Raw genomic sequence first — 22620 nt, forward strand, 5'->3', positions numbered from 1 at the left:
AGTTTGAATTCATTTAAACTAGTCGAAGATATTATTAGAGGTTATCAATACGACAAATAACATCATTTATAAAATAAATAATATCAGTAATAAGAATATTATCAATGAGAGATTTATTGAATTAAAACTCCTACTTAAATTTAATTTGAACCAAATCAAATACCAGTTTAAACATAACTGGCTCATTCTGAAACGGCCTACGTGAGTTTATCTTATTATACGGGCTCTTGAAAACGACTAAAGGATGAGTCAAAACTAGTGATAGGAATAGGGCCAATTGGACAAGTAAATGAGTCAACTGAACATGACTCGAGTGATTGAGTGTGCTATACACACACACAAAATCCAATGCCGTGAGTCACTGCTTACACACTTCATAAAATCAATGTAAGATGCAATTACTATAAAAAATTAAATTTTAATTAAGAAAATGAGAGAACAAGTATCATCCCCTTGCATTTGAAGGAGTGAATTAGCAAAAATTCCCAATTGTTTTGGAACGCTTAAAAGATCTTCCTTGAAAGTTGAAAGTTCGAAATTTATTTGTCAAAACCCAAGTTTTAAGGATGGTTTTGATAATTTCTAAGCTATTAGGAACTCTTCAGTAATACACAAAATGATCTTCGAAGATTTTGTAATAGTGCATTTAAGAAGAACAGAACAGAAAGAAGTCTTATGAATGGCGTCTGGTATGAATATGATGAATGTCATGCCCTGGCGTCACTAAAATTCGTAAAAGAATGTTCCAAAATGATTATTAATGTGGAACCTTATAACAAATTATTTCTCTCCATTATTTTGTTCTCTATTCTATTTTATATTATCTCCCCCATGAAATCATGATTTATCTATCGTTATTAAAAAAAACTAATAATAACGAGAGAAAAATAAATATATAACCATTATACGTATTATTTTTATAATAGTAGTGTATATACAACTAACTTATATCATAAGAATTTATGCATAACAATATTTATATTTAAGAAATCTTATACAAATTTTGACTACATGAAAAGAGTAGAATGTATACATCCATATAAATCAATTTTACATAGAGTTGCAAGAAGGTAATTACACTCTTAACCCAAAATGCTTTGTTGAATGTTGCTCCATATTCATGCCTAAACAATTATTAAAATTATAATTTATAATCGCAATCTTAAATTTTTCTAGCGAAATTTGTATCTCAATCTCATCAACTCAAGACAAAATCCAATTTCAATTCATAAATAATGTTTACAAAACAAATACAATACATATCTCATCAAACTCTCTAATTCACCCTTGTCTCGCCTCCACAAAGATTTTCTTTTTTGATTTCACTATAGCTTTTTTTTCCCATCTCCCTTTATCTGCAGGATCTCTGTTAATATTTTGGAACCTCCGAATTTTGATTTATGAAGAAAACAAAATTTTTATAACTCTTTATCAATACACTGTATAAAAAGTATGAAGGCAAGTTTAGGATATATCAAGTTTAGAGCTGTATAATGGTTGTGATTACAAAGTGTGGTTTGTTGCATTTCGGAGTTGGGAAGTTAAGGTGCCTTGCAGATCGTCAATGGGTATGGAAGGAATAATTTTCTCTATTTGCGAGCCTTTGAATAGCAATTTTATCCCATACAAGTACCTGCAAAATATTTCCAAACTTCAGAAAATGACCTTCCGGGTTTAAACGACAAAGAGAAAATGTTCATTAGTAACTTTATTAATTACCCGGCGATTAAGATGGCAAGAGACACAACGCAAAAGAATTGTTGATGGCACTGGTACTTGGATTTGCGGCGAGTTGTTTCATATCCAGGAAGAAAATATTCCTGTCGAGGACACATTAGAAGAACAAACCCTAGAAAAAATCCGCTGATGAAGCCTCCCAAATGTGCCATGTTGTCAACTCCAGGTATCAAACCCACCAACATATTCAGGCAGATGACCATGAGAAGCATCGTCAATTGAACACACTGATGATGAACATATTAAAAACAACGTCAGTTTTATGATTAATTAGGTTTATGAATACAGGTTTCAGAAATTTCCTTTTCTGTCACCTTGTTCGTATGGCTTGACCAGTTTGTGATGAACTCGGAGAGCATCGAGCCCATGAATCCGAAAAGCGCACCTGATGCACCAACTGAAACCGTGTCTCTTGTGGGATCTTGGCCAAGGCAAGATAAAATGCTTCCGCCTAAGCCAGAAAGTACATACAAGCTTCCGACTTTCACTGCATCCACATTCCTATGAATAAGTTGATCAAAATGAATAGAAATTTAACAGAGATTAATTGGGTTGCTCAGTTTTGATGTTCTTACAAAATCCGAATTCCTCTTCAAGCTGGATACCGGCGGATAGAAGGGCCAAGGTGTTGAAAAGTAAATGGACGACTCCGGAATGAAGAAACATGCAAGAGAATAAACGCCATCGTTCACCTTGCTCCACCAGTTTTCTGTCAAGTCCACCGACCTTTTTGAGCCTGAAAAAATTAACACAAGAGGGGAGAATTAATGCTATTTTCGGATTCAAACGAAACAGAAATTTTTTGGGGAGAAAGAAAGACACATTAATTCTTACGTTAAGGCGGAAGGGCCAAAGAGTGGATTTTCACTTGTGGGTTCAAACGAAAACCTGCCCAACTCTTTCTCCAGAACACATTTGTGAACCCAAATTCTACTAGGGCAATTGTTGACGTACATGGTGTAAATAAACATACCAATACAGGCCCAAAAAACCATTGGCATTAGCCAGGCGCACCACGGCTCGGGACCTCTCCTACCCATGGCTGCAGCTGGCCGCGCGCGGGGGAGAATTCACTATTTATAATGCACAAATCGTATTGTCAAACAAAAAGCAGGAGTCGGAAAAAGGGGTTGTTGTGGCAAAGACCGAGTCTTGCAATGGGTTGATTCTTAGTTTAGGCACCTGTATATATTTTGCTTCAAATCTAGTCGTTATAAAGGTGCCTAAAATTACCTGGCCTGCAACCAAATCAATCCAGATATATATGTCATCAGATAATCTAGGAAAAGTTCACCGTTGTACATATGCTTTTCGCTCTCATCCATACAACCGATTAATACATTAATGTCTATATGTAATACAAATTCTATTTATAAAATTAGAAACATTGGAGACATTTAGGGATTACAATATTTCCAAGTCATTGAGGACACAAATTTATCGGAGCATTCAATCTATTTATGTGTAAGACATTTTACAGGGGGAACTGAATCCTTGAGCATTGAGGCATGAAGCTTCGCTAACTACCTCAAGAACCGATTTTTGTTTATTATGAAAATATCTCTGAATCTAAGACCGCCAATTCTCTGAGCTTGAAGTCCCTTAAAAATTACTATAAGAAGCATACTTCACTTTAACAGCTGATGCCTGTCAATGAAAAAATGAATTCATCAGTAAGATTTAATATGATAATCAAACTTTTCTTTGTTTTGGACTAATGTTTTACTTGATTTTGGCAGTTTTGCATAATTTGGACAATAATATTGGTGTATGATAATAGCGTTGGCAACTTCATCAAGATGAATTCTCTGAAAGTAAATCTTCTTGGCAAATCCGGATACTCCATGGAAAAGTTACTTACACAAGTGAATTAGTCAACTCGTATAGATACTATTATCTATTTGTCTTATATGCCATGATTTTATTCTTGGTTCAATTGTAGTCCTTTGGAAACTACAGTCGCTAACATTTTGTCCAACTTTGTGACAAGCAGATCTGTTCTGGTCCTGCAACCTAAAACAAACTGTGAAAAGAAAGAGAGTGGAGAAAACAGAGATAGCAGATATTAATCAGCCATGGACAAGAGAAAAATAGAAAAGAATAACAGTAAGGATTTTAAGCAACAGAAAAAAAGGAAAAATAGTTGTTTAAGGAAAGAGATTTTTTGGTTAAATCAACCATGAAAAGCTTTTCTCCTCTTTCTTGCATATAATTTTTTGTACATATTTTATGGGTGGGCTGTGTATTCCAATTGTTTTTTCCTAGACCACCTTGGTGATGTGGGCTTACTTTCACTTTGTGGGGTTTCAATCGGAAGCTAGAATAGTCTTCGAGTGGGAATAATGAACAAGAGTTGGATTTTGCGTAGGAAGAAATGCTGGGTATTCTTTTTTTGTATTCATATTGCATTCACGTTGTCCTACAAAGATGTTATTGGTAACTTTATTTGATATAATGGAAACCAATACGAGTAGGATGATAAATCTGAATGGTTTGAATTACCATATATGAAAATCTACTCCACGTAAAGAATTATTATTTGCCGGTGCTTGCTACCAAGTAACCAAAGACAAAGGCTGATGTAGAATGGACATAATTTTATAGACTAGTTTGTGGGTAGATCAGACAATGGCATATGTTAATGAGTTGAACCATGTGAGTGGAGAGCTGGATGCTTGGACATGTGGAATAAATTAGAAGAGCTATGTTCTAGAAAAACAGGGAATAAAAGGTTTTATTTTTATTAAGTAGATGATGACCTAGAGATATCAAGATGGAACTGTCATTATAGGCCACTTGAATACATTATAAGGGAATATTAATCTTTTCTATGGAATTGGTATCACACTTGATGGTGAGGTACAAAAGGTTGCGGCTAGTTGGTGCATTACTAGACCCTTGGGAGACCTTTCGAACTTTCATGTCTAACTCAAATTATGAGTGTGTGAATTGGTTTTGATTTAGTACAGACTTAGGTTGAAACACTTGCATTTCATCATTGCAATGTGAATGCATGACGATCCCAAAGACTAAAAAGGTCATGGCAAACATAGAAATTAGGATTTGTACATTATTAACGATTATGTATAAGCTCTACATGTCTGTTTATCCACTACAGTACAGACGCCAACGACTGGTAGATGACTATACGGAGGACTCAAACGACCATTCGTGGCATACAGGATTAAGTGCAATGAATGTTCATACATAAGATGGTACGATCATTCGTATAGGCAAAAGATGGTTATGCCCTGAGTCAATCTACAAACATTAATGCAAAGGAAAAAGTTGTTTGTGTCTAAGGCATGAATGACCATATGATCATACCTGATGTCACGGGCTAAAGATGATCTTAAGAGATTAAGCCATTGTATCAAGAAACAATGAACACACATCAACACAGGGCACAGAATCAAACATCAGAATAAAAGTTGAATGAACATTCATATCACTTGTTCATCCATTTATAGTGATGTCCCCCAATAGTTTATAGGGACGTAGAGGAAGATCCAATCTGTTAATCAGCAGAAGCACTGGATCTAAAATTTCATTTGGATGAATAATTTTCTGTTAAAATGGATGGATCGGCTAAACAATGGTTGTTGCAGATAAATATGAAAGGACACAAGATATGTCATCTCACATTTAGTGAAATAAAGAAGAGAGAAAAATAGGAAGCATTGAGGTCTAAGATGGTGAAGTCACGGGTAATCTGCAGGTCCACATATACCAATAAGGCCAGGTTCAGGTCATCCACATGTACCTACAGAGCCACAAACGGGTTTTCATATTTCATACCGATAAGTTGACCTGTTTACCCGTACCCGTGCCCTGGCCTGCTCATCTGTTTGCCAGGTAGAGTCACAGAAATAGCAAAGAGGTAGAACAAAAATCTCATTTATAAATGGCAAGTGAAGCAGATCATTGGAACCGGTCCATAGAGTCATCTAATATATTTAATTTATCCGATCATTTCAACTATTCTTTAGGTCTGGTATAGAAAGAGAGGAAAAATGGTTCAGGTCATTGCACATGATGGAACTATCTCCTTCAACTTTCATCTTTTCAGTCCTTGGAAGTCATAACGAGCAGTCCCAGTGCCCCGATGAGAATATACTGCAAGCAAGAATAGAAAAAACAACATTCATCAAAACATTAACTTGTATCCACCAATGTTATAGAGTTATATAATTTTAACAGGAGGTTCATGAACATTTAGCTTAGCACTTAGATGCAGATGGCACAAGGGCAAAAAATGCTTCTCACAGTGAAAGCAGAAATATTCCTGAACCATTTGATTTTTATTAGCCGTTGAGATTGGAAATTAAACATCCTGTTTTAGATGACAGTACTTTGGATAACTAACTGAAAGCCTGAAACAGAATATTTCGGAAAATCATACCTTGATAATAGGCTTTTCAGTCATGATAATAGTTACCCATCCAACATAAGGTAAGAACCTGCAGATCAGAGTATGTAAACTGTAAGCAATAGGACAGTAAATTTCATACATTTTTGAGAAATAAGACAGTAACATCTTGTCCTTAAACATTCTCAATCCATTAAGTAAGCCTCGTGAAGAGTACACAAAGACTAATAATCGAGGAAAATCAATCAAAAAAGATGTTACGATGGCTTTCACAATTTACTGATATCTTTCCCATTTAGAATATAATGATGTAACCTGCAATTACCTTCAATTTCCCCCCACCAAATGAAACTTTAATTCAATGAATGTTCCTGCACTTCTTAGAGGCAACAAGACTTAAGCTAGGTTTACAACAAATCTAGGAACCCAAGATCTCTAGTTCTCTCTATCTTCCAAGTGACTAAATCAAAAATTAATTCATGGAAGTTGAGATAATATGCATACAGAGGAAACTAGATATATTAGAGTGAGCACAAACCGTGCACTTCATGAAACAAGATTTTTAATGCCTCTCCATACCTCATTAATGGCACAAAAAACCACTCCATGGCAATCACCACAATGAACCAAATTGGTGGATTAACCTATCCTATTTTTACAGTTCAAGCCATCCTATGACCTTAAACACCAGCGCAATTGACAAACTGCTAAAAAAAAGCTTGCAGAACATGAGAAAAATATAGAAGACATTAAGCAATCTTCTAAAGCTTTTTTCTCCTTTAACCATGAGAAATGATTCATAATGAAGCACCTAGATGATCATAAAAAGAAAGACGATGTAGGGAATGAATGAGTCACTTCCAATTGTATTTAGATAAATAACCAAAAATGTTTTGCTAACTTCAGGCCACAAAAAGTTAATCAAGCCTTTTTCTGCAGTCAAATACAACAATACCTTCACAATCTATGATACATTCTCCTAATCAGAACATAGAAGATGACAACATAGACCATAATTCAAATGTGAAATAGAATACACTGTTCACAACTCTTTCTGTGTGCATGTTATACACTAAAAACAGTACATGCTAATTTTTTTTTGTCATTCTAGCCATTCAAGAGATCAATTCTCTCTAATATTCAAGCATTCCAGAAAAAAGAAGGATAATACAAGAAATAAAAAATTTTACCCAACAGCTCTGCCCATAATATGGTGCCGTTGAAGCCAAAGCTGACCTTGAGCATACAAAAGTCTATCATCCCCATAATTGTTATCTCCTATTAAAGTAAATTGATAAGAAAGAACATTATATACTGAATAACACAACCTTATAAATTGAAAGAACTAAACACATATTTCGAGAAGATGTCACCTTTTGTGAGTACATCAACTTCTCCATCTTGCCGTTCATGTACCTGCATTATAATTAAAAATAAGATTTACTAACACAAGTTCAATTTTAATAATAACAGGAGAGAGCGAAAAGGCATTTGAACTTATGCTTGGATGGATAAAACTTCATTTAGCAAAGAGCAGAATCTCAGTCCATATGACGTAATTGCACATATCAAGACTGGGATCCTATAGAACTACTAGAGCCATGAAAGTGAAAAGGATTAGGGTATCTACTGCCATATCCCAGAATTGAGAATAATGAGAATGTATTAATTATGATTATGGCCTTAAAGATCAGACAGGTGCGTCATGAAAGGTTAAGAACAAAACAATGTTCTGGAACAGTGGCAAACTATGGCTGTGAGGAAAATATCACGCTCTATTCAATCAATCAATCATATTTAGTAAGTCATATCCAATAAAATCAGGGGTAAATATAAATCATCTCTCAGGAGCACATTAAAAAAAATATGGATTCATGAAATGTAAAACTTCCAAACAGAACAAGCAAAACAAGGATACAAATGAACTACACGATCTATACCCTCAGCATTTAAAAAAATAGAAAAAGAAAAGAAAATAAAAGAGGTATTCATCTACTAAACCAGATGGATAAAATTATTAGCATGCATCCATGCCAGTGCAGAAGTCGTAGTGGACAGAATACAAATTGAGTCAATATCAATAACCAAATGCAGTATAAGGTCAGGAAACATTTACCTTAATTACACGATGGACAATTGGAATTTCCCGACCCTGAAAAAATAGAAGAACAAGCCTTTCAAAAATAATGAATAATAATTGAAATGACAGTTAACAAGATAAAGAAAAAGCAAGACAGAAATATCAAAGGTAAGAAGGCACTTAAATCAATATTAAAAACAACAATCTCTCCAGCTCGTATTGGATCTTTACTCATATGTAAGAATAAAATATCCCCCTGTAAACCACAACGTAGCAGTTAGTTGAGCAACTTGAGAAATCATATGGATATGCAAAATGAAAATGTAAACTCATATGACATTAGAAATAGCGAACATGTGAAATATAGATATATAAAACCAAAGGTAAAACCTGCAGAAGATTTATGTTATCTTGTTCTCTTGATAACTGTGAGGGGTACACACCTTTCCCCTTTGCTTACAGAATAAGTTTGGTAGATATAATAATAAATCCACACATAATGTTGCAACACACTAAAAACCCCAGAAATCTCATATAATTATGTGCAAAACATAAATACATTTAGAAGGTAAATTGGCATACCCTCTTGAAGCCCGGTTCCATGCTTCCAGAAAGAACAACAACAACAGGAGATTCACTGCCAGTGACGCACATCAGTCCCTTCCAAATTATTAGTGCGGATGTAACAATCATACCTGAAGCAAATGCAGACCAGTTCCATAAAAATATATCTTAACCAGACTGCAGCATACATCACAACCTTTTTTAATTACAGTCTTCTATTACCAGTTAAACAACTACACCATAATCGTATTTAAAGCTTATAATCCAGTCACATTTGGCAAAAGAAGTTGCTCAATTTGTGAGCATAGTGGCTAAAAAGAAACCATATATTTAAGTAAACATTCAAAGAATTAAAAAAAAATTTAGCACAAGCCACAATCTCACTTTGTTACCTATGCCAAGTTGTTCAAAATCAAAGTGTACAAGTGGACATAAATATCCTCACACAACCTCATACACCCGTATACAGACCTTACTAACTCAGGGTTTTACAAAAGTGGTGCCACTTTAAAATCAAATGAAAGAAACGATCTTTATCACCTTTTACACAAGAAACGGGCTCTAAAAAACCATAAATTTAATCAACATTCCATGACTAAAAACAAAAATGAAAAAACGTAGCTTATTCTATTGCGATCACTTTCCTAAAAGGGAATCAAAGATTCAAAATTGACACATCAAACTCCCAATAAAGTTACGATTTTTAATCTGACAAACCCATTTATCTAAAATTCCAATCTCGAAAAAGATCTCAAGTTTCACCATCTTCTCGTCAATTTTGCGATACCCAACACAGGAAAATATTAACAGGCAATACTCTTACTAGCATGCAACTACAGTAAGACTGAAGGATAAAGAAAACAAGGAAAAAAGAAGACGAACCGAGACTGACAGCCTGAGTGAGGAACTGGCGAATCTGCATTGACCTGATAGACTCTATGCTATCTCCGATCCAACCCATCTCTTTCGTTCTTTTGGTCCTAGTTTTGGTGTGCTGAAGTATGAAATGGAAAATATGAATGAATTTCACGACTTTGCTATGCCCTTATCTAATATTTAACCTTTTAAGTTACTTTTCCCAACCAGGGTTTTGCCCAAAAACAATTTCCACCCTTCATGGCAAAAATCAAAAATCAAATCCGATTCTGAAAAGGGAGAGGTAGATATTGTAATTATCATATTACCCTAACTGTTTTCACTTTTTTAAATTTATTTATTATATTACCCCTAATAAAATACAATTAACATATTTAGCTTTAAGACAAACCCACAAAATCTTGTCAACGAGTAAAATTATATCTTTTTAATCGCTTTCAATTAATATTTTTCATTAAGTAATCACTCACTATCTAATTGGAAAATATGGTTTAGAAACTTCTTTTTCTTTGTAAAAGCAAGACAATATATGATTTACAAAAAGAGATATGAAGAAGATTTAGAGAGAAGTGATAAGGAAAATAAAAAATTTTGATTTGATGAAATTAAGATAAAATTTGAAGATTTTAGTTGGAATCTAATTTGTAATAAGAAAGTCGACTCCTTTTGTTCTTCTCCTTTTTTATTTTTTATTTTGATCTTATATTATTTTAGTAAATTGATTAATTTACCATATACTATATATTTTCTGTTAATAAAATTTGATTTTGGATGAAAAAAGTGTGATTTATGTAATTAATTGGTAGAAAAGTGTTCTTTGAACCAAATTTTGGGTGGCCAAAGTGATTTACCCCTTACTTTCAAAAGATGGGGTATTATTTCCTTTTAATCCCCCAGGTTTGAAAATTCGTCGTATTGTTAACAAATTTGGCTGATCTCCCCACGGTTAGTGACAGTTTTTGAATATGTAGGTAGAAATGTTTTGACTATTAAAGCACTGATAATGCAACCTTAATTTGAAATATAAAATAAATTTTCTCCTCTCAATTCATCTTTACCTCATTCTAAAAAAATCATATAGAAAATCAAATTTAATTTCAAGCTAAACCTAAAATTATTATTGGATATAAATTAATAGTATATTTAATAAAATTGATATATATAAATAATTATTATATTTGGTTGATAATAGTAGAAGAATACTAAAATACTGTTTTATTTAAATACTCTTAAATATGTTAAACTAAATCAAAAAAGTGGAGATAAGATAGAAATTGAAACAAATTAAGTGTGCGAGGCTATAAGAGAAATGGCAAGTAGGAAACTACAATTAATCGACAAGGTAGACTAAATCGAAAAATCTAACAATATCCGTGAAATAGATAAAACTAATCTCAATCTTATTATCTCATCTTGATAATATCAATAGAAGATGTAACAATATCCGTAAAATAGATAAAATATCAAAGTTTGAATATTATTCAGAGAGGTGAACAATCGTTCATGAGGTTAAGAATAATTACCTTGACGGAATACCTGTTCAATTATTTAAGTAGGAGAAAATCTCATTTTAAAATCAAAGTTATAAAATAAATATGAGTTCATAGATACATAAATCATCAAGTAATCAACCTCCGACACCAAGTTAAGGTTCCATTTTCTTCTAACATCTAATGAAAAACATATGAAAATCAAACCTACTCCTAGTTACTTGGATTCCAACCTCTTTCTTTGGCCAATTCCCTTATTCAACGATTTTCGGTGACTAAAAATGGGAACAATCATATTTAAATACTTCTAGTAACACTTTTTTATAAAATAAAATTATGGGATCGTTTCTCCTTATATACAATTTTGAATAAGATAGTCATTAAAACAGATGTCCATCTTAATGGAATAACCATCTATCAATTAAATCACTTATAACATGATATGTTATTTGATTAATTCATTTGATACTAACTGAAACATGCTTTTACTTTCATGAATGACCGTTCAACTTTCATTTTCATATATTTTTTAACTCAACCATACTTTTACATAATTTACATCAACATTAATTTAAACTTAATTAAAATATAGAAATAATCTTATTGCACACCTATGGGTATTGCAATCTAACACCATCCAAACTTTTTAACATGCAACTTAAAATTTATTTTTATTTTCATAAAAATTTTATTTTCCCTCACTCTTATTAAAATATGATACCACTTTAAACATGATTCATCACTCAAATTTAGTGGTGCATCGAAAGGGATTAAGAGAGGTCAATTAAACCTTTTTAACTTTAAAAAAATTAATTTAATGTCTAAAAAATATCAATATAATCTCTAAAATTTTAATTAATATTCTTATATTTCATTATAGTTTAATATAACCCTTTATATTTTATTTTTATTCAACCTATATCCTTCTAAATTTGTTTTCTCAATTTAAGTCATATTTTTTATATTTTTAATAATAAACTATATAAAAGTATTATTAATACATAATTTGGTCAGATTTTTGAATAAAATACTTAGAAAATCTTGGAAGTTACTTTCAAATTGGATGAACATAAGACAAAATAGTAATTTTATGTAATTTTCAACCTGCGAGTTAACGGAATGGGAAAAAATTCGGTTAGGGCTCCCTCTCAGGGGTGAGTTTTGACTATTTCCCACAAAAGTGTCATAAGTCGTCACTCACAAAAAGCGAGGGATATCATGTATTATCCCTTTTAGCAAACAAAATTCAGGATAGGTTTTTTACACGTATCAAGATGCTGATTCTTCCAATTCAACCAATCAGATTCGAAATTTTTGAGTAGTCCACCTTACCTAGCACGCACCCCACCTCATTAACACCATAAACATTTCAAGGCTTAACAAACTAAAAACCCACAAAAACCTAAACCCAGAACCCCACTAAACGCCCTCACAACAGCACAACCAAGCTAATGAGTTCTTTCTCCATGATCCGCTCTCCATATCTCATCCTTATCTCTCTTGGTAACATCTTCGCCTTTCAATTTTCACTCTGTTAGCTACCCAAATTAGTAGCTTATTCATTTTCATTAATGTGACGAACACTACTACCTGTTATTTCATCGTTTGGTTTTTGGCATTGTTTAATTTTTTTCTATTGAATTTGAAGTGTTCTGTTGTTGGATTCTTCATTTTGTGTATTGGATATTGAAGATTTGCTCAAGATAGTTTCCTCATCTATTTTTTTATGGGCATATTTCTGTTTTGATAAAATTCGTCCGATATTTTCGGGTTTCTTCAAGATAATGATTTTAGTGATGGTTTTGGATTTGGGGTATGCCTCTAATAAGTGTTGATGTGTATGTTTTTGTTCTATTGCTATTTTAGATGGGCTGTGAAGATATTTTCTCTTTAGAGTACAGAGTTTGGATTTTGTCATATGGGTATGTTTCAATTTGAGGCAAACCCGGAACATGCTATCTCTGCGACCCATTCGCAGATTTTGCAATTCTGCTGCGGCCATTGCATCAACCAATCCTCGTGCAGTTGCATTGAATAACATTCAAAATCCTAAACTTTTGGTAGATAAACCCTTGGAAGAACCTGCCCTTGTCAAGATTAAAGCTGAGAGAGACCCTGAAAAGTTGTTTCAGCTTTTTAAGGCTAATGCGCACAATAGACTTGTTATTGAGAATAAGTTTGCTTTTGAAGACACTGTTTCTCGGTTAGCTGGGGTATGTCGGTTTGATTACATTGAGCATTTGCTTGAGCATCAAAAGAGTTTGCCACAAGGTAGACGTGAAGGGTTCATTGTAAGGATTATCATATTGTATGGGAAGGCTGGGATGGTTAAGCAAGCGATTAACACTTTTTATGACATGCATTTGTATGGGTGTAAGCGAACAGTTAAATCTTTTAACGCTGCACTTAAAGTTTTGTCACAAAGCCGAAATCTAGAAGCAATCCAGACATTTCTTCTAGATGTTCCACAACAGTTTGATATTATGTTGGATATATTTTCTGTTAATATTGTTATTAAGGCTTTCTGTGAGATGGGTATATTGGATAAAGCATATTTAATCATGGTAGAGATGGAAAGGCTGGGGATAAAGCCAGATGTCGTTACATACACAACGCTTATATCAGCCTTCTATAAGAATAATCGGGTGGAGATTGGTAATGGGTTGTGGAATCTTATGTTGCGGAAGGGGTGTTTACCCAATCTTGCAACTTTTAATGTAAGGATTCAGTATCTGGTTAACCGGAGACAATCATGGCAAGCCAATAGTTTGATGCGTTTGATGCAACACCTTCGGATAATGCCTGATGAGGTTACTTATAATTTGGTTATTAAAGGGTTTTGCCAGGCTGGTTATTTGGAGATGGCCAAGAGGGTTTATTCTGCTATACATGGTAGGGGATATAAACCTAATGTTAAGATTTACCAAACAATGATTCATTATCTTTGCAAGGGAGGAGAGTTCAATTTAGCATATACAATGTGTAAAGATTGTATGAGGAAGAGCTGGTTCCCGAATGTGGATACCATTTATACATTACTTGAAGGCCTGAAGAAGAATAAGCAGCTAGATAAGGCTAAGATGATCATGTCATTGGCTCGCAGAAGAGTGCCACCTTTTTCATCAGATCAATTAAGTTCTTTGCAATCTATTTTTTCAAAGAGTTGACTCCAAATTGACTTTGGCTTGGATCATTTAACAATGTGATAGTGGAGTTTACAGTGGTTATTCTTTTCATTCAAATCATTATAAACAACAGATTGTATTGGCAAACATCTGGCCACAGATTAAATTGTACTACCACAATAAAGTTCTACGTGAAATGAAAGTTGTAGTGGACCAGGGCAACCCCAAATTCTTGTAAGTCAGAATGCATGTTTTCTCTTGCCCTCTTCTACAAATTGTTTACCATTTTTTGCACGATAAGCACCTTATTTCAAAATTTTAACATATCTCTATATTTGAAGTATTAATTTTACCTCTTACTATCTAGTGTGCAATCCACCTTTGTGCATGAAATTAAATGTGCATGGCCATGGTTGTTCTCAATGTTAACCGTTATAAACTATTATTTCGTGCCATTCCATAGCTCTGATGTGCATGTGCATTTTCATATGTTCATGATTTCTCTATTCCTATACTGTAATCTTCTTTTCATATTTTATATGGAGGGGCCAAGTTTCCTATAGTATATGTGATTATAGTGTGTTCCTAGTTTTATATGCTGATAGTTTCTTAGCCTTACTGTGTCCCATTCGGTGTTTCTGCTCTAGTGACGAGGAAGGAGTGACAGTGAGATGAAGGCAAACTCTTCTATGTTATATGTTGATCAAATGCTAAATAAGTGAGTATTACATATTTTTGCATTATTTTTAGGTCAAATATGCTTGTTTGATTTCTATGTATACTAGATGCTTTAATGGCAGTATGCTAAATGCCTCTATATCATGGACAAAAACTTAGCAAAGTTAACGTCATGATTATTGAAATGGGTGGTTGGCCAGGAATTGTTTTCTTTCTTTTTCCCACAAACCTGAAAATTCAATATGTGCATTTCATGATGATATTGATGTTTGTTAAATTGGCAACTTTGGTCATCCTGATATGATTTCATGGTAGTGTAGGAATACATAGCCATCTGTTATTATACCTTAGATTGTGTGTGGCAGAGTGCTCACTTTTATGTAGTTTATTTTTGTGGATTCTGAAAGTTGGCTAGTACGACTGTCTTGTGTTTATGGTTTGGTAGTAACCATACTTGTTGAAATAATGCTAAGAATGGAATTATACAGCAATTGATATGTCCCAAAGACTCTCTGCCTTATCAGCTGGGCTTATGGAAGCACATTTCTCAACCTTTGTTGCTAATGATCTAGTGGATTTTAATGTATGGAGACTAGGAGCTTAGCAGTTCGATTGGTGTGATTGAATGGATATGGAAATCCTTACTTGTGCCTCAAATGCACCACTGCACAGCTGAAGTGACAATATGTACTTTTTTTATTTTCTTTCCCATGCAGGTTAGAAGTTTTCACGCCAACTCTGCCTTGTCTGGGAAGAGCTCATAGGAAATAGGGCCTGAGAAAGAAACTCCCTCTAAGAGTGCTGCTGCCAGTCGGAAAACTATTTTAGAAACTGTTAACTTCGGGAACGCTTTTGAGTCTTGTCTGCATGGCAGACTATTTTAAAACGTTGTTTGAGATTAATTTTTTGGCACTGAAGTGATTGAGAATTGATACTTCTGGTAAGTTGTTCATAAGCGTATTTGCAGCTCCAAGTTGCGGCTACAACAATACGAGGCGGACGACATTATTCAGGCCTTCTGTAGACATGACGGGATTCAGGATGTCAAACATCATGAAAAATTGTCTATCAATGTGAATAGATCAACTGGTTGTGGATCGGGAAGGAAGCTCTGGGTTTTCACACTGAGATGAATAGAATACTTTTAGCTATGAGTTTTTTGACAATCAGATGAATAGAAATACCTTAGCCAAGTTTTGACTCAGATGAATTGATTTCTTTTACTTGCTTTGCTTACAGAATAGATATTATTTGGAATACTAATCTCATTGCATCGGAAATATTTTTTTTGTGCCTATGTCTCTTCGTCTTCAAGATTTTACTGTTTTGCTCAACTTCAAGATCAATATATGTATGCAATTAGGGTTGTTATTGTTAACGAGCGCTCGCACTTGGTCGGCTATTGGCTACTGTCAAGTTCAAAACATGTATACTATGAATGTAATTTATAAATATGTGAATTATAAATTTAAATATAATTCAACATTAAGGGATAGTGCATTTTCAAAGGCAAACTCAAACCGAATACAGATCAATTAATCTTGTTTCAAACTTAAATTCAAACTGAGATCTCACCAGTTGAGGGAGCTCGAGCTCGAACTCTTTCTCTAAGGTAATCGGGGTAATTAAGCTGAGCACCGGAAGATTCAGTCACTTTAACACTGTAAATTGTATCCACGCCCACCTTCCATTGTGCCTACTAGGATTCTGGTAAATTAAATTCCAAAATTTACGATTCATATAATGATCAGATTACATTATTTTATACTGAACATCATGTCATGGGTATACGAAATCAAAACATATTTAAAATAATAAATAACATTAATAAATATTGTCGTTTGGCATTGTTGATGACATCCATCTTTAAATGGCTCTAATCTGATGTCACTCTGTGTTAACGAAGCTCTGTTTAATCTCTCATTCTGTCTCTGTCTCTCCCTCTCTCGCATGTCTAAGAGTCTTTTGTCTCGCATTAAACCTCTTCACAGTCGAAAACCCACTTCTTTTTCACCCTTTCGCCTTACTTCCCGCCACAAGGAAATCGTCAATGAAACCATTGAAATCCTCAAAACCCACCCGCAGTATGACCAGTCGCTTGAAACTCGTTTTGCCAATGAAGAAATCCCAGTTTCAGAGGTTGCCCATTTCGTTTTTGATAAAATTCATGATGTGGAACTGGGTGTCAAGTTCTTTGATTGGCTTTCTAAACAACCCAAGAGTTCTTCTTCTCTAAATGAGTATGCTTGTTCTTCATTTTTGAAGCTTTTAGCCAGGTTTAGAGTGTTTTCAGAGATTGATTTGGTGTTGAATAGTATGAAGTTAGAAGGTTTAAAGCCAACCCACGAAGCGTTGAGTTTTGTCGTACGGGCTTTTGCGTGCTCTGGGTTAGTTGATAAAGCCTCTGAGTTGTATGATTACGTTATTGAATTACATAATTGTGGTCCTGATGTTTTTACTTGTAATTCATTGCTTGATTTGTTAGTGAAGTGTAAAAAATTTGAACTCGCTTGTAAATTGTATGATGAAATGTGTAAAAGAGAGGGTGGTTTGGATAATTATTCTACTTGTATTATGGTGAGTGGTTTGTGTAAAGAAGGGAAGGTTGAAGAGAGTATAAAGTTGATTGAGGAGAGGTTTGGAAAGGGGTGTATACCTAATATTGTGTTTTATAATACACTCATTGATGGATATTGCAAGAGAGGTGATGTTGAAAGTGCTAGTTTGCTTTTAAGGGAGTTGAAGTTGAAGGGGTTCTTGCCTACACTGGAGACTTATGGAGCAGTGTTAAACGGGTTTTGCAAGGATGGGAATTTCGAGGCAATTGATAAACTCTTGATGGAAATGAAAGAGAGGGGTTTGAATGCTATTGTTCGAGTTTATAATAATATAATTGATGCTAGAATTAAGCATGGTTTTAACGATAAAGCAGTAGAGACTATTCAGTGGATAATGGACAATGGTTGTGAGCCTGATATTGTTTCAATTAATACTTTGATTTGTGGCTCTTGTAGAGATGGGAGAGTTGAGGAGGCTAGTCAACTAGTAAAACAGGCTATGGAAAGAGGATTGGAGCCGAATAAGTTCAGTTATACTCCTCTTATACATGTCTACTGCAAACAAGGGGAATATGTTAAGGCCTTAAATTTGCTTATTGAGATGACTGAAAGAGGTCATAAACCTGACTTGGTCACTTATGGAGCTCTTGTTCATGGACTTGTTACTGCAGGGGAGGTGGATGTTGCTATGACTGCTAGAGATAAAATGATGCAGAGTGGAGTGTTGCCTGATGCTGGTATTTACAATGTTATGATGAGTGGACTCTGCAAGAAAGGGAGGCTTCCTGCTGCAAAGATCCTGCTTGGTGAGATGCTTGACCATAATGTACTACCTGATGCTTATGTTTATGCTACACTAGTAGATGGGTTCACCAGGAATGGTAATCTTGATGAGGCGAAGAAACTTTTTGAGCTGACAATTGCTAAGGGAATAGATCCCGGTGTTGTGGGATATAATGCCATGATAAAGGCTTACTGCAAGTTTGGATTGATGAAGGATGCGCTGTCATGTGTGAATAAAATGACTCAGAAGAATCATGCCGCAGATGAGTTCACTTTTTCAACAATTATTGATGGCTATGTAAAACAGCATGACTTATCAGGTGCTCTAAGGATGTTTGGAAAGATGGTGAAACAGAAATGCAAACCAAATGTTGTCGCATACACTGCTCTAGTTAATGGATTTTGCCGTAATGGAGATTCTGATAGGGCTGAACGAACTTTTAAAGCAATGCAGTCTTGTGGTTTGGTGCCCAATGTAGTCACATACACTATAATAATTGGCAGCTTTTGTAACCAGGGAAGACTTGCAAAAGCTGCTTCCTTTTTTGAGCGGATGCTGATGAACAAATGTGTTCCCAATGATGTTACATTCAATTATTTGGTAAATGGCTTCACAAATACTGCACCCAATGCTATTTCCACTACTGAGTCTGGGGAAGACAATAAGCCTATATTTCTGGAATTATTTGGAAAGTTGATGTCAGATGGATGGGGGCAAAAGGCCGCTGCATATAATGCCATCCTCTTCTGCCTTTGCTGCCATGGAATGGTTAAAACTGCTTTGCAATTACATGATAAAATGGCTATTAAGGGTTTTCCTCAGGATCCTGTATCTTTTGCTGCCCTGCTTTTAGGTGTTTGTTTGGAAGGAAGGTCAAAGGAATGGAAAACGATTTTACCTTGTATTTTGAATGAAAAAGAACTCCAAATTGCTGTCAATTACTTACAGAGTTTAAAGCAGTATCTGCCCCAAGGAATGACTTCTGAGGTGGCATTTTGTTTCAAACATTTAGTGCAAGACCTCAAGTCTCAAGACCAAAAACTGGATGATTACAAGATCTCTGCAAGATAGGGTAGGGGGAAACCATAAAAAACTGTCCTGGGTTCTAAGAAACCAGGAAAATACTTTATGTTGGCCTTGCAAGTTAGCCTCCCTGGAAATGCATAATGTCTCTTCCATTATTCATCAGCAGGAGGTTACTTTCTTGATTACTGTCTGTGGATAAATCCTTTAAACTCTTTGTTGTCATCTCACTTAACAAATAGCCCTGAAGAATGAGGAATTATGCCATTTCCGCAGTTTTGTGCATAAATCATGGTAGGTCATTACCATTGGTTTATACTACATACTCGAAGAACCTGCAATAATATCACCCTTGCGTTAGTGCGCTAGTCTTGATATGTGACGCAAGTCAGGAAGTTCAACGTAACATGTATATTAGCTGTAATTTTGTTGCATCAGAGCAATTGCACAGACTACTTGCAATACACTGAACAGGACATAGGTATACTTATGGAAGTATGTAACAGGATTTCATTCTGATAATCTGATATGACTGTGATTCTGAAAATGTTTATTGCACTTAAAGGAAAGAAATGGCTCCCAAGTAAGGTTCAGGTTCTTCACTTCATCTGTTCTAGTAGAGTTTAAATAAAATGATAGCTACCTGTTTAATTTAGTCAAAATTCTGCCAATTGCGCAGATGAACTTAAGAAAATCTGGAAATTTGTATTGGTTCGATCTCAATAGTTCAATGACTCACAATACTAGCAATGGAAATATAAAACTGGAAATAGAAATGTTGTACATAAAAAGGAAACTAGAGAGTAGAATAGCTTGGCAAATAGGGGTGCCAAAATCCCCCACAAGGCAATTCTCCCCTGTAAAAATTTCCCAATTCCATCTTCCCTATCTTCAATCCCCTCTCCCTTTTTACAATTGTGTTTCAACCCATAGCCTTTCCATCCTCCACATATTTGGTTCCACTGGAATTTGCCACCTCAGCACAAGGAAAGACTGCTCTGGACGAGCCCCTATATCTCCTTTGTACACTTTTTTAGTTGGACGCCTAACAGCTTCATATTAGTTAAAAATGGAGTTCTCTGTAATCCGGAGCAGGAATCAACTTTCAATAGGACTATTGGTTGTGCAATCATCTCCCCTGTAAAATTTTCCCAACATTCCCATCGGCAATTGGTTGTGCATGCCCTAACTCCCTTCTTTCTAGCCACTCGCTCATCCCCATCAGCATCTTATGCCCTCACTTTTCCTTCAGCCAAGGCTCCAACTCCCCCTTGGGTTGCTGACTGTCCCACCGGGAGCTTGTCTTTGTTTTGCGGCTGGCTATTCTGATACACCAGCGTCAGTAAGTCTTTCATTTCAATGAATTCCCCCCTTAGAAATTGATTTCCGGCCTCAAGTCCATCTAATCTCTCTATTGAGTCTTTCTCCAATTGATCAACCGTGGAATCCATTCAGGTATTCACCATAAATCACTTCCCGGCGAGTTCTGATACCACTTTGTTAGAAAACTAACAATACAATTACCAACACAACACTGATGACGAATAGATGATCTTATTTATCATAAGCTCTCTCTCACACAACAAACCTATTATTCCCAACAGAAATGAAAACACTACAACATAGATATCCTGACAATAAGGTGCCAGGCCCGCCCCCCTTTTTTAGGCTGAAAACCCACGGAGAATTCTTGAATTTTTTCTTGCCTTCTTCCTCCTCCATTCTTCTGTTTTTATAGTTTGTCCTTGCTTTGGTTTCCTTGATCTTGGCTTGATTATTTTGGCTGAGATTTCAGCTGCTGTAATTTGCCGAATTCCCTCTGCTTGCTGCCCTCTGGATTATCTCCTCATTGCTTGCTGTCTCCCTTGCTGTCCTCTGAGTTTTCTGCTGATGTTTTGTCTCTGATTAAAGTCTCCAGCTTCCTGTCCAGCTCTCTGTTATTAATTCCATTATTTTTCATTTTATAGACCTGCATGATTGGTGGCCTAACACATAGCTTGCAAACAAACAATTGTTACCCTATGACATGGCAAAGGAGAGTTACATGTTATCTCACAGTCGATATTAAATCTTACTACTCATCAATGACAACACTTGATCAGGTTACAATACCGTAACGTGTAGTTAAATCGTTAAAATTATACAAATATGGGAACTAACCTCTTTATCCCCCAATTATAAATATTACTCAGTATCTTCTTTCTTGATATATAATCTATAAATGCAGAAGTGGCATGGAATATTTGAAGTACCAGCTCAAATCCTGCAACAACTCATTAAGGGTCAAAGATGGAACAGCAATATCGTCAATATTCACCCAAAATAATACTTGCAACTACAAAACAAAGATGAAAAGAGGACATACTGTATATATTCCACATTGATTTTTCTTCCATTGTGGGAAATGGCTGCAAAGGCATTGGTAGACAGTTGGATCGTAGATGGGCAGGGTGTCTTTGAGCAGAAATCCACCACCTTGACCTCAGTGGTTTGCTGCTTGCATGGTTTATTGGTTCCACTTAGACATCTCAGAGGATACCGCCTTCCACAGGCAGCACCATTATCCCACAAAATTTCACTCACCGCAACAAACAGCTTGCTTGGTGGGAACTGATCTTGTCTACTTCCATGACATCTAGTGGTTGCAGAAGATGGAAATCAGTATGCATAAATAAATTTACTATCTGTTCTGTTATTTTAACTTGTAAATTTGATATCTTTTGCGAGTTAATGAATGAAAAAACTGCTGCTTAACACTTGCTTGTTAAGGCAAAGCTATCAGAATAGCCAAAATGAAGAGCCCCATTTCAAGAGAAGTAGATAGTAGATCATGCTGAGTCCTTGGGTTGTGTCAAATTTATAAATTAAAAAACCAACTCACAGGTAAAAAGTTTTTATGGCATTTCTACCGTCCAGGTAATTAAGAGGAATATCTTACAGAGGTACAAATAGTCAATTTCAGATTTGGTTGGTTAGCCTTTAACATTTCATTTTCGGGTTAGCTGCACTCCTACATCATCAACACCTTGGAAGGAAATCAAATAATAAAGTGTAATTGTTTTATATTGTTCCATTCCCTTGTTGGATTTTCCAAAGGGTAGTTTTTTGTTTTATAGGAGAGTGGCCAAACAATGAAAAGTCAATTAGTTACAAGTTACATATTAAGGAACTCTATAACTTAATCAATCCAACATCACTTTATAATGGATTAGACGTGCTATTAAAGGCTTATATATGTACCATTCAATATGTAATTTCGACACTTCACCTTATTTCATGTATACAAGCTACAGCAATCTTAATATTGACACCCGAAATATCACACCTTTGATTCCT

General features: G+C 35.0%; 4 protein-coding genes and 1 long non-coding RNA gene across 7 annotated transcripts; 3 read left to right on the forward strand and 2 right to left on the reverse strand.

Moving 5' to 3' along the window:
* Nucleotides 1-1203: 1203 nt before the first annotated feature.
* On the reverse strand, nucleotides 1204-2693 carry LOC123218950 (RHOMBOID-like protein 5). The gene is made up of 5 exons (XM_044640609.1): nucleotides 2572-2693; nucleotides 2313-2473; nucleotides 2052-2224; nucleotides 1720-1964; nucleotides 1204-1633 (listed from the first exon to the last, which is right to left on the reverse strand). Exons 1-5 carry the CDS (start codon nucleotides 2691-2693, stop codon nucleotides 1504-1506), a joined length of 831 nt encoding a protein of 276 aa, XP_044496544.1. The 3' UTR covers nucleotides 1204-1503.
* Nucleotides 2694-5618: 2925 nt separating this feature from the next.
* On the reverse strand, nucleotides 5619-9865 carry LOC123217916 (signal peptidase complex catalytic subunit SEC11A). Of its 2 annotated transcripts, XM_044638996.1 has the most exons (8): nucleotides 9633-9862; nucleotides 8769-8881; nucleotides 8371-8442; nucleotides 8223-8258; nucleotides 7480-7522; nucleotides 7297-7384; nucleotides 6140-6197; nucleotides 5619-5853 (listed from the first exon to the last, which is right to left on the reverse strand). In XM_044638996.1, exons 1-8 carry the CDS (start codon nucleotides 9709-9711, stop codon nucleotides 5803-5805), a joined length of 540 nt encoding a protein of 179 aa, XP_044494931.1. In that variant the 5' UTR covers nucleotides 9712-9862; the 3' UTR covers nucleotides 5619-5802. The 2 variants fall into 2 exon arrangements, with proteins under 2 accessions (XP_044494931.1, XP_044494933.1); XM_044638998.1 differs by lacking the exon at nucleotides 8371-8442 and having other exon boundaries at nucleotides 9633-9865.
* Nucleotides 9866-12471: 2606 nt separating this feature from the next.
* On the forward strand, nucleotides 12472-16214 carry LOC123218743 (pentatricopeptide repeat-containing protein At1g80150, mitochondrial). Of its 2 annotated transcripts, XM_044640335.1 has the most exons (4): nucleotides 12472-12619; nucleotides 12983-14475; nucleotides 14889-14959; nucleotides 15636-16214. In XM_044640335.1, exon 2 carries the CDS (start codon nucleotides 13069-13071, stop codon nucleotides 14281-14283), a length of 1215 nt encoding a protein of 404 aa, XP_044496270.1. In that variant the 5' UTR covers nucleotides 12472-12619; nucleotides 12983-13068; the 3' UTR covers nucleotides 14284-14475; nucleotides 14889-14959; nucleotides 15636-16214. The 2 variants fall into 2 exon arrangements, with proteins under 2 accessions (XP_044496270.1, XP_044496271.1); XM_044640336.1 differs by lacking the exon at nucleotides 14889-14959 and having other exon boundaries at nucleotides 12476-14475.
* A 521-nt stretch (nucleotides 16215-16735) lies between these two features.
* Nucleotides 16736-19847, forward strand: LOC123218742 (pentatricopeptide repeat-containing protein At1g52620). The gene has a single exon (XM_044640334.1). The coding sequence runs from the start codon at nucleotides 16804-16806 to the stop codon at nucleotides 19330-19332; it is 2529 nt and encodes an 842-aa protein (XP_044496269.1). The 5' UTR covers nucleotides 16736-16803; the 3' UTR covers nucleotides 19333-19847.
* A 193-nt stretch (nucleotides 19848-20040) lies between these two features.
* Nucleotides 20041-22040, forward strand: LOC123218744. Its single transcript, XR_006502733.1, has 2 exons — nucleotides 20041-21386; nucleotides 21512-22040. It is a non-coding gene; the product is annotated as an uncharacterized LOC123218744 (long non-coding RNA).
* The last annotated feature ends 580 nt before the right edge of the window (nucleotides 22041-22620 follow it).

Source organism: Mangifera indica, chromosome 6 (assembly GCF_011075055.1).
Source record: "Mangifera indica cultivar Alphonso chromosome 6, CATAS_Mindica_2.1, whole genome shotgun sequence".
NCBI lineage: Eukaryota > Viridiplantae > Streptophyta > Magnoliopsida > Sapindales > Anacardiaceae > Mangifera > Mangifera indica.

Excerpts from the sequence above, each read along its gene's own strand:
- LOC123218950 (XM_044640609.1), bottom strand. The coding sequence starts at position 2,693 with ATGTACGTCAACAATTGCCCTAGTAGAATTTGGGTTCACAAATGTGTT. Across the intron at positions 1,965-2,051 it reads GGTCAAGCCATACGAACAAG|TGTGTTCAATTGACGATGCT; the intron begins GTGACAGAAAAG and ends GTTCATCATCAG. Across the intron at positions 1,634-1,719 it reads CTTGCCATCTTAATCGCCGG|GTACTTGTATGGGATAAAAT; the intron begins GTAATTAATAAA and ends AATATTTTGCAG.
- LOC123218743 (XM_044640335.1), top strand. The coding sequence starts at position 13,069 with ATGCTATCTCTGCGACCCATTCGCAGATTTTGCAATTCTGCTGCGGCC.
- LOC123218742 (XM_044640334.1), top strand. The coding sequence starts at position 16,804 with ATGTCACTCTGTGTTAACGAAGCTCTGTTTAATCTCTCATTCTGTCTC.
- LOC123217916 (XM_044638996.1), bottom strand. The coding sequence starts at position 9,711 with ATGGGTTGGATCGGAGATAGCATAGAGTCTATCAGGTCAATGCAGATT. Across the intron at positions 8,882-9,632 it reads CACTCAGGCTGTCAGTCTCG|GTATGATTGTTACATCCGCA; the intron begins GTTCGTCTTCTT and ends CATTTGCTTCAG. Across the intron at positions 8,259-8,370 it reads TTGTTGTTTTTAATATTGAT|GGTCGGGAAATTCCAATTGT; the intron begins TTAAGTGCCTTC and ends CTATTTTTTCAG.